Genomic DNA, 11915 nt, shown 5'->3' with positions numbered 1-11915 from the left:
AGTATGTACTGTGACTTGTGCCACAAAAAGTGCATTGAAAAATTTGTAGTTTAAGAAAAGAGACAAGTGTCTTGCTCTGATGAAAAACGGATGATACGGTCACTACAACCTTTTGATTTTGCCCATACCAGTGTAAATCAGGAATGATTCTGTAGAAACCAGAAATTCTGTGCTCAGTAAAAAAGATGAGTCCTTTTACAGCTGCACTTACCAGGATGTGCTAAGGGTCATTTTCATTTCTCTTTTGGAGCCCTATGGTAAGCTTTAGAAGTAATAAAATATTCTTTTTTTTTTCTAAGACCATGGAGTAGGGTTAAACTGAAAATCTGTTTGGGACATTCATACAGACCAACATTGACTAGATTATATTTCTGGTTTCAGGAGCACCCCAACCTTAACAACTGGTAATATACTGCTATTTTTTAAAAAGTGTGGAAAACCAAAATCATCCTGAAAGAGTCTCCAGACATAAAGGAACTAAGACTGGAACTAGTTGTATGTATAACAGGCCCAAGAGCTGAGGTTAATAAACTCGAGTATTCAACATGTGAGTGTGCAGTAATCCCAGCTGGGTAAACATCTTAAAATTCTTCAAAGTTTCAGGGTGCTGAATTTTACTTCATTGTGCAGCATCTTCTACTCATAGTCCCAATGAAAGAAATTAATTGGAATTGGATGGAGGTGTGAGTAGGGACAATACGACCTGGCCCAAAAATTAAAAAAGAAATTAATCTCAACATGATACAAGGACAGACGTGTGTACTGGGCAAATCTAACACAACTTAAAAGAAAACATGTAAAGTACATGGCCGTGTACAGAGAGACAATGAAGCCAGAGAAATGAACATAGCAGCACTACTTTGCAGAAAAGAATCAGAAGACACATTGTCACAGAGGAAACAGTGGCAAACTGCTTCATGAAGATAGTAGCGCTTGGAGAAGAGGAAATATGTAAACTGCAGAGATTACCAGGCTCATTTAAGCTACTTTATGTGAGGCTGGAGTTTCAGCTATTGTAATAAGTTGCATGATAAGACATTGAAAAAATTCCATGTAATGAGTAGTACTGGTTGGCATATGTCATTACTTTACCGGGGGTAATTTGTGGAGATCTGGACTGCCCAGTGTATGGGAAAATACTATGGACTGGCCCAAACTCTTGCCAAATATTGGAATAGATATCACATTCAAGGACACAAGGTACGTAAGAAACTGTTTGAAGATTTAATTGAATTTTCTTTTAAGAGAATTTCGAAAGTGCACAGGGAAATTGATTCTGTTACCCAATAGATGCATTAGCTAATGTCTTAGTATAAAGCCCATTGGTTTTAGTAAGTAAGGATTGTTTAAAAAAGCAAAACCAAAACCAATCCTCCTATATCAGGCACATTATTGAGAATATAAAGTGATAGAAACCTCCTGATGACCACATCCTTTTATGTGCCCATTTTGTTCGCTGCACACCGCAGGTAATGACATACGACTTCCGGCATAGGTGTTTACTTGCAGCCCCCACCAGCAGCCTGCATTAAATATGATACTCATGTTGGTGTATCTATAGGTCCCATATGAAGTGTGCATTGTAGCTGAACAAGTGCCAAGTGTTCCATAAAATGGGCTGAGCCACGAGTGCTAATCAACACACAAGGAAGACAACAACCTACGACGTTGGCTGGTAACCAGCATGGAGTGGGGTGATGGAGAGATGTCAGAAATACCCAGAAGGAAAAGAAAGAGACATTCTTTAGACTAGATTCACCTACCATTGCTTATACCTTTACTCCATGATGTGCCTGAGTGAAATCAGTGAGACTAACATCACTGGTGCCAGCTCAATCAAAACTAAACAAAAAACTTTCCTTACAATCAAAGAAAAAACACAGGAGTATCAATAGAATTAATTGAGCCAATATATTTAGCACATGGCCAGATGCTAAAGAGGCTGTTTAACACAGTATTGTAAGCCAGATACCTGTAGAAAAATATTAACTATAGTTTGCCAATTTGGGAAAGAAATTACTTTCTGTTCAGCATCCAAATGATAGCAGGCATTACCTTTGGAATTATTTATTCATTTTAACATACTTATATACAGTGATTTCATTTTGATATAGTAGTTTATTCCAACATAATCTAAGTAAAGACTTCTATGACTTACTGAAGGTTTTTAATACATTTGAGACTTAGACACTTTCCTTACAAGCCTTCATAAATATGATAGTGACAATATGTCTTTTGTTGTCGTGTTTTCCAGTTTTTATATCTTTACTGAGAGCCAACACCATTTAACGATGTTTAAGTCACATCTGAAATCGGCAATGCTTGTGCAAAATATGTCAGACACAGTTTGAAATTAATCTAAGCTGCTAAAGGAATTTAAAACTTACATGCTTATAGGTACATATATTATATATTGGTGTATAATAATGTATACACACAGATGTATTTTAATGTTTAGCTTTAATAGCAAAAAGTACAGTAGAATTCCACTGATAGCAAGATTTGATTGTAGAGTATCCATAAAAAATTGGTGCACTTTTTCTGAAAATCAATACAAGCTCAAAACAAAATGTGATACCAGATAATTCTCTGCCATAGCCTAAAACTGATAATCAATTTGAACACCTAAATAATTGAATTAAACACTATAGTAATCAAATAGGTATTTGATAATGACATATCTCCATTGAAAAATGTTACTAAGTAAAATTTTATGTCAGTCCCAACTAGGTGAGTGTACAACATGTAGGGTAAGGCCTCTCAGTCCTGACTGGAGCTCATAGGTACTACTGGAGTACAAATAATAAATAATAGTACATATACTATAAAGTCTCTAAAATCAGTGATAATATTAAACATTTTCCATCTTTGAAACACTGTACAAACATAAAACTATTCCTCACAACACCCCTGTGAGGTAGGTATGGAAGTGTTACCCCATCTTACTGATGGGGCAAATCATCCCAATACTACAAGGTGCTAGCTGATGCTGCAGGGGGATTCCCAGAGGCCTGATTCCCTGATTCCCAGAGGCCCCAGAAGTATGTCATTCTTAAGCAAAACATTAGCCTAATATAGAACTTGCCCACATCCTCAAAATAACCTAAGTGGCACAGCCCAAAGCTCTTCGCTTTCATATTAGTTGCTTTGTCAATTGATTGAGACTTTCTCCCTTTGAAAAAATAAAGTACTATATATTGGTCCTGTGACATGCACAAACACGTATTTTTCTTTTCATAAATCTGATGATACCTATCATATCTGCAAAGGGAAGGTATGTCCCTCTGAGTGCATACCTTGTGTAGCAGAACTGTAGCAAGAGTCTTCCATTCTTTTATGCATAAAAATTACAGGTTCTTTTACTCATTTATGAGAATATGCTGAATATTAGTATGATGACATCAAATTATATTTTAAGGGGCACAGCCATATATATTTTAGATTCGGATTTCAGGACTTCCTTTAAAACTGGGATAATCCTGTGGAATGTACTAAAATATACGTATTCTCTTTTCCCTCTTTTTAAAAATAAAGTCCAGAGTGCTTTTGCTTAGACATACTTTAAAATATTGTATAGCTAGCCATTGTTTTGAAAATGTTTAAAGTAAAGCAAGACATCTGAACGTGGAAGCAGTCCCTCTTGCACCAGAATAAACCTGGAGTATCTCCGCTAAAGGCCGTAGAGCTTCAGTGGTGTAAAAGCAGGCGGAGTGGAGTTAGGATCAGGACTTCCATCCTCCTGCCCATCTGCGGCTGCCCTCAATCAGCAACACTAATGAGCTTCATGCCTTCATCTGCAGGAAGGAGTGTGAATGGCATGTTTGTCAGAAAATCCTGTGAGCTATGCACATACCTGATCACATCACTGAAGACTTCATCACTCATTATGCTAGTGTTACACATAGACGTAAAAAACAGGCAGCTCTTTTGACCTCTGCAGAATTAGAGAAAAAGGAAAAAATAAACCACAGTATCTTCCAAACGACAGAGTACATGCAGAGAAGTAAATTAAAGGCAACACAAATACAGCACAAATGAAGCTTTAGAAAAACAAAGTGTTTTCCAAGAGAGAAAAGACAAAACAGGTAAAGGAACAGATAATATATTGAGGGCTAATATATACAAAATAAAAAAACCACCTGGGTAAAAATTTAGTTATGCAATCATTTGTCATAAATGCTCTCTTTCTAATAACTCATGGGAAAAATGGAAGCAAAAAGTTTGAAAGCCTTGCTGGAACCCTCCCCTTAAAAAATCATAATGGGCAATTTTTCTGATCATATATAGAGTTCCTACAATGGCTCCATTTTTAGACATCTGTAATTCAACAGACTCTGACCATTTTCATCTGTGTAGCATATTTTATTATTTAATGTCTTCATATGATAAAACCCCCCCCCCCATACATATTTAAAACTAGATACCATTCTGCTTTCATCCTTTCCTGGGGGGGGAGGAGGGGAAAGCAGGTGATTTTCCTCTTGTGTTTTGAACAGAACCATAGCTATCAGCGCTCCTTTGCTTTTCTTCTCTTTTGCATATCATGTTTTCTCTCAGCAAGACTCAGGGACGTGCATGGAGGAAGAAAAGCACAAACCTATCGTTGTTGTTGAGTCGCCTGAGGAAACTCATACCTTCTTTGGGTTCATCTTATAAAACACAGTATCTGCATAACAAGGCCACTGAAAGATGATTAATACAGATTTTTCTCTTTTATTTATCTTTTGTCTGTTTTAAATGCAGCAGGCATTCACCACTGGAATATAACAGCTTGGAGGTTACTTGAACATACAGCTTTTTTGCAGGAGATTCTTAACCACATGCCTAACCTTAAGAATGTAAATACTTTCATTTAAATCAATGTGAAAAAATAATTTGGTTAAGTTAGACATGCTTTGATAATTGAGGGTATTGGAAAAAAAGACAAAAACAAAACCATGGGTTTAAATGTATAGATTATGTCATTTGGAATGAACGGATGCGAGTTGTCAATTGTTTTCCTTTTCTTTTTTTTTTTTTTTTCTAATTTTAGAATTTGAACTGCTCCTGATAAATTTGTTCCCAAATGTTATCATTCAGTGTATCATGAATATTAGGCAAATGTTTAAACAACCTGGAAAGGAGGCTTTTTCAGTAGACAGTACATGATAAGTGTTCAGAAAGCAGTCAATTTCAAACAGTAGTCATTCCAAAGTCTGTTTTCCCCCCTCCAAAATATTTTTTTTTGTTGTCTTTTTTTGTTCTACTGCCTTGGGATAAATGCTCTTAAAATTTATTTTCATTGGAAAACAGATTTTAATAATTCTATCCCTTTGCACTGCTACTATAAATTAGAAAAACATTTGAATATACGGTGTCGACCTTATTCCGATTTTCAGAAGCAACAATTAGAAGTCATTGACACCAATCTACCACAAGTGACCTTAGTCTCATATCTTATTCTGTTATTAATCAAGGAACGCAATTCAGAAATAATATTACATCCTGCATTTTATTCAATTCCATATGACAAAAATAGTAACCTAGACTAAGACATCCATTTCAATCAGTAGATGTGTCAAGCCAACAAGATTTAATAATAAAAAATATTGGATCTAGGTAACAATTCCCAGCTGTTTCAGGGAGGCTCCTTGCCCTACATGGTATCACAGTATAAAAATAGTGTCTCTCTTCACCATGCAGAGAGGAATGGCCTAACCCTGAATACAAAATGGGGTCAGTCTTACTGTACCATCATCAACCATCTTATTTACAACACTTTACATATTTTTTCTCTTTTTCCTTTTTCCTTTTTTCTTCTTTTTCTTTCTTTTTTTTTTTTGTTTGTTTTTTTATTGTTTGTTTGTTTTTTAAGTTATACATATCCTTTAGGGAATAGAGATAACACTACATGGTACCAAATACTAACAAAAAAAAAAGTCACACCAAAAATTACACAGATAAATAAAAACATTCAATTGCTGAAATACAGCAACATTAAGCCACCTCAGTTTTCTTTTTTTAACACTTGGAAACACCCCTAACCACCCACACACTGTGGCAAAAAAATTGTGTTATATTGTAGAGGTGTTACAGATATATAATTTTGCTCAGATATAGATATATATTTATATCTATATATCTCTATCTCATCATTGTAGAAAATGGAGCTGTAGAGTTCATTGTTCATTTCCAATAGAAACAAACAGCTAATAAGTCTTTGAACTTCTTTTCACTCCATTATATGATGGCAGAAATAGTCCATCCTCTTACAGTAATGGTTTCTGTTGTATAAGAAAGATTGTCCTATTTTTCAGTCTCAACTGAGAAGACCTCACTGTCTGATTCATTCTTCAGGGGCATAAAACTCCTTGCGCTGTTACCCAGCTACCCATAATGTCCCTCAAGCAATTCTGCTGGACGGAAGTTCAGAGTGTCAACTCCACCATGTTGTAATGCACAAAAATGAGGTAGTACACAAAACATTTACTGTTCAAGTTTTGATTGAGCCCCAGTCTCCTCAGCATCCCCAGCCTAACTTATGAGTGGAACCATTCCCTTTGTTTACTCAGTGTAATTCCAACAATGCAATCACCATAAAATTATATTTGATTAATCAGAGTACATTGTGCTTTGGAGCAATCTGAAAAGATAATCAGAGTTGGAAATAAATACAGAACATTTGTGTGTTACTACTGCTCACGCTGCTCAAAAGTTCTTTTTTTGTTCCCACTATTATTAGGCAGCCAGCATCTTTCTCATGGTTATGTGTGAAAGAGACAGAACAGATTACAGGAAAATTAAACCTACATAATGTACTTCTTCCTCTATCCTAGACTTGTATTAATATCACACTCCTAAGATAAATGTATCAGAATTCTGTCGGGGGTGGTCACACTTTTGAGTGGGTTTAGTAGAAAAGTTAAATGAATCATTTCCATTTAAGAAATGGCAGTCCCCATATTTCTTAAGGATCTGACAGTTCTCTGCAATTTTCTGCTTAGTTGATAGAGATCTCTCATTGTTTGACCTTAAAACAAGAAACTGCATCAGTGTCCTCCTCCTTACTCCTTAAGTCAAAGTACTATTTATAAAATAGTTTACATCTTTGTTCAGTTTCAAATTATAGACAAACCTCCCTAATACAAAATACTAAAAGTGCAATAGTATAAATTAAGAGTTTGCAACCACATTATACAAACATTACCTTTTTATTGTACAGCTTTGATAACACGGAGTATTTACTCACAACTGTTTATAATGTTGTGAATAATTTATGGTGCTAAGGTTTGTCTGTAACTTGTTTTCCAATCATTGAGCTAAAATCCACACTACATTTTTTTTTCATTTAATAGAATAACTGTCCACATAGCAGCTACAAATATTTAAATAAAAAAAGGTTTGTTACTGACAGGTACTTGCACATGAAAAGCATGCTATCTTTCCCAATAAAACTTCACAATTTTGCCTGCATTGAAAGAAACCACTTACTCATAGTAAAACAAAACTTGCTTAACAAAAAAAAAAAAAAAAGAAAAAGAAAAAGAAAAAAGAAAAATCACATAGCCAGATGTATTTTGCAGTACAAAAGCTTCATTTAAGTTTGGGGCTAGTATATTGTCTGTTACCCGCATAATCTTAACATTATAAATACTACAGACAAGGATACTGTAATAATACACAGCATTGGGGTACTAAATCACTTATTTAAGATTAAGATTCCTAAAAACATAGTCCAAGTTGCTAACTAATTTGAACAAAACCAGCAAATAAGTGTGACAGAATGCCATAATGAAGCCCCCCTTTCTCAGGTGATAGTAAGTTTTGTAAGAAGCAAAGTGAATGTAGACTAGCCTCTTTCTGTTTCTAATGAAGTTATCCCATGACTGGTTTGTTTGTTTGTTTTCTGTTAAATTAAAAGGTTTCAAAGTTCTCAGTAACAGTCAAACTCACTGTTGAAAGAAGTACCATGCAGATCTTGCAAGACAACTTTTCAGCAGCCACAAAGTTATGTATTTCTGCTATGGGTAAAACTTTAAAGGGAACCTATGCATTTAGGTCAGGAAACTAATGCTTAGCTTCAAAAGCTGTACATGGAACAGGACAAGTTGTGTCGAGTAGAGGTCCAACAGTTATTCGGAATGAATGCTTTTAATTTATGCCAATCTCTTTATTATCCTCAATAAATCTGGTGAATGGACGACTGGCTCCCGTTTCAGAACTTGCTTTGTCCAGACTGACAATGGGAGGGCTGCTGCCTGTGCGAGCTTTGTCCATGCCACCGGTAAGGTTACTTAGAGGCGGGATGGCGCCCCCGCCTAGACTTACTGGGAGCTGAGGAATGCCTCCGTTCTGTATGACAGAAATCTCATTGTTCTTCATAGCAAGTCCGTTAGTGATAGCTGCAGCATATTGGTTCCAAAAACTGGGGTCAACATTCATGGCCCGAGCTGCCAAATCCTTCTGGAACATCTCGGAGAACTTGAGTGCATCGCCACCGAGCAAAGCCATGGGGTTTTCCACAGAGAGGCGTCGGCCACGGCGTGCAGGGGCGTTATTCCACATGTGAGTTCCCATGTGAACCTGCAGAGTGAACAGGACAAGAAGCACCCCCAAGTTAGCACATTCTGCTGAGGTGTCTAGCCTGAAATGCTGTTACTTACAGTAGTGCTCGCTTTTTTAAAAAAAAGCCTTTTAATTCGTATTGAAAAAAAATCAGTTCCAGTTAAGACACAGTTCTAAGGTCCAGTCAGCCCACACAAAGAAAACCCAGTTCCATAGCAGTTTTTCAATGTGCATTTGCTTCTTCTCAGTGAAAACAAACAGCACTGCAAGACTAAAGGGTACATACTCTCTTGGGTTAGACAATTTCACATGCAAGCTGGAAGTCCTCACATGCTGAAGATTACCAAGGGCGTTACTCATACTAGGAAATGGGTGTTTTTTTCTGCCCGTTCCCTTTTTTCATCTTGCCTGTTTTCATATTTTATCTCATGTCAGAAGCACTGATTACTTTGCTAAGTTTAGTATTATTAAAAATGACATTTAAAATGTCTTTCCCAGGCTGCGTTCTAATGGCTAACCAGACTGTAGGAAGAGGAGCCATCACTCCTGTAGTAACCCACTGTAAATCTGGGAGAAGCAGCTTTCTACTCTGCAATGGCTGCAAAGCGGAATAGAAAATAGAAATTGGGGAGGCACCAAAGGAGCCAAGCAAGCTCTGTGTTTCTGGTTTATAGCAAGGTTATTTTGCATTGATGGTCCATAAGAACTCTCAGAACATGTCCATCAGCTGACTGGGTGTGCCATCACATCTGTCAAGAGAGTTGCAACATGCCTGAATGTATACCTGGAACCAGTTTTAAAGTTCGCATCATTGCACAGCCACTTTTCAGTCCCTATCTTCCACGCAGTGGAAGCGTAATGACCGCCACCATACAGCAAACATTTCCTTGAAGCTCCCTTCTCACCTGTCTTTGGGACAAACGCTTAGCACTAAAACCTGCTGAGTTCAAGAGCAGTGCTCTTTAACCCCCCCTCCCCAAGCCTTTACAGTTTCATGTGGCCTCTTACCTTAAGATTCCCCTTTGTGGTAAAAGCTCTACCACAGATTGTGCAACCAAACGGTTTTTCACCGGTATGGGTGCGCTCGTGTATCTGCAGTGCACTTGCTGAGGAGAAGGTCTTCCCGCACGACTGACAGTTGTGCTGCTTGGGAGTCCGGCGAGGGGGGGGTGCCAGCATAGGGGTGATCCCCGGACTCATCACTGTCTGTGGTGCAGCAGGAACCTGGATTCCAGCTGGAAGCGAGGGAACCTCACCCAAAGAGATCGGCTTGCTGTGACCATTCACTTCCATTTTGATCATGGTAGGTGCTGTACTGGTGACCAGGCTAGGAGTACTTTGGCTGGGACCTAGAGTAAAGTTGGGTTCAAATAACTGAGAAGGCAGCTCTTTTAATTTGTGCGTCAGTAAGTGCTGTTTTAAATTACCCATAGTGGAACACCCACGACTGCAGACTGTACAAACAAATGGACGTTCTTTAGTATGGCTGCGGTAGTGAATTTCCAATGCACTCTTACAAGCAAAAGGCTTGCCACAGATATTACAAACAGTACTTTTAAACTTACCACGTTCTCTGTTCAGGAACAGCAGACTAAAAGGAGCCTCCTCTTTGATGACTGGTCTTCCCGGGTTGGTGGATGTCAGATCTAATGCGCCTCCATTTTCAGTTGTGGGTGGGGGACTGTCTGGTTTTTCTGTCTTTAATTGTATTTCTGGCGGCTCTTCCTGGTTACTGAGACCGGGGGACTTTGATCTGAAACTTTCACTATTGCTATTCACAGGAGACAGAGCTTGCATGGAGGAAGAAGACTCTGACATTGCAGGGCTGCCTGCACTCTGGCTTTCAAGATCACCAACAGCTGATGAGGAGTCATTGCTCAAATGGTCACTTTCCCCTGATCCATTTTCTATGGATTTTAAACTGGTCAGCTGCTGGCAGTTCATGACAGAATCAATCATTTTCATTTGATTCTCCAAAGCAGCAATACTGGAGATCACAGAAGGTGGCGAAGAAGGACATGACCCAGAGTAAGAGATAAGGGGTTTGGATGAGTCACTTGCTGTGTCCTTTAGTTCCGGGTCCTCTTCCATAGAATTTTCATCAATGTCATCATCGAAGTTGCTCAGTGTGTCAACATTCTTCTCATCATAGGAAAGCTCTGAGTCCATGGCATCTTGGAAGCCCTCTGGTAGCGGCGTGTTTGGAATTTGCCCACCCATATGCATACGAATGTGCTGCTGAAGAACAACCGCGTTTGTAAATTTCTTCTGACAAATGGGACACGAGTGCTGTACTCTAAGTGGTGGCTTCGCTCGATGAACTCCAAAATGTGTTTTTAGATTGCCTTTCGTAGTAAAGGCACGTCCACAAATTTTGCATTTAAATGGTCTTTCTCCTGTATGTGTTCTGTAATGCATCTTGAGAGCGCTCTGACAACTAAGCACACGGTGACAAATGACGCATTGATTTGGATCTGTCATCTTCTTATCAATGTTCTCCACTAGTTGCTGTAGTTTTGAGGTTTCTGACGTTTGCATAGAGTCTAGCAGACCACCAAATGGAAACTTTGCCTTAAACTGGTCAGACACTGCTGGAAGCACAGGGTTTGGGAGGCTCGTTGCAACGCTGCTGTCTGTAACCACTGTAGGAATTGAAGACGTAGAAGCTGTAGAAACTTGCCCACCTGCAGAAAGGTCCCCGAGCCGTGTGCTCGTGGGAGGCAGAGTGACAGGTTCTGCCTTGGTCAGAGATGAGCCACTCTGAACAGGCTGCGGGGATTCAGCAGATGCTGGAACGCCTGACTCAGAAGTGTTGAGGCTGGGGGATAGAGAAGTGCATTCACTGGAGGCAGGAGAAGGCCTCTGGGGTGACCTGCTCATAGGAGTGATACTTGGAGAATCTCCGTAACTGTTCACCCCTGGTATAGTCGGGGGCAGCTGCAGCCCGATGGAAGTTGGGACTGTTGGTAAGACAGGTTTACTGTCTAACCACGTTGTGACCGGCTTTTCAGGGGGCAGTGACATCCCATACGGGATTCCAGAGCAGGTGGGCACGTTATCGAGGTATTCTGGAACAGGATAAGGGTTCATCTGAATATGAGGGTATTTCTCTTTATGCCTTTGAAAATGAACTTTCAGGTTGCCCTTTGTGGAAAAGCGGTTTCCACATATGTTACACTTAAAAGGTCTTTCGCCTGTATGCGAGCGGAGGTGAATTTGTAAAGCACTGTCACTTCCAAAGACCTTGGCACAAAATCGGCATTTATGTTTAAAAAAGGGATCCTCGGAGCTCGACTTGGGTTCAAACACTGACACATTTGGTGGCTTTCCTTTGCGGTGCTTCATAAGGGCGGACAAAGGATCGAGCGCGT

General features: G+C 39.0%; 1 protein-coding gene across 2 annotated transcripts in view; it reads right to left on the bottom strand.

The window, feature by feature from the left end:
* Nucleotides 1-2441: 2441 nt before the first annotated feature.
* SALL3 (spalt like transcription factor 3) overlaps nucleotides 2442-11915 on the bottom strand; it is a 27109-nt gene continuing 17635 nt past the window's right edge. For both annotated transcript variants that reach the window (XM_039549672.1, XM_039549673.1), the window contains exons 2-4: nucleotides 10110-11915; nucleotides 9553-9893; nucleotides 2442-8562 (exon numbers count right to left, since the gene is read on the bottom strand). The exon at nucleotides 10110-11915 is cut by the window's right edge. In XM_039549672.1, the coding sequence (XP_039405606.1) occupies nucleotides 8131-8562; nucleotides 9553-9893; nucleotides 10110-11915 (2579 nt within the window). In that variant the 3' untranslated portion in view covers nucleotides 2442-8130. The remainder of the gene's footprint in view (nucleotides 8563-9552; nucleotides 9894-10109) is intronic.

The sequence above is a fragment of the Corvus cornix genome, chromosome 2 (assembly GCF_000738735.6).
Source record: "Corvus cornix cornix isolate S_Up_H32 chromosome 2, ASM73873v5, whole genome shotgun sequence".
NCBI classification, from domain to species: Eukaryota; Metazoa; Chordata; class Aves; order Passeriformes; family Corvidae; genus Corvus; species Corvus cornix.
This window is presented reverse-complemented; position numbering and strand designations above follow the sequence as displayed.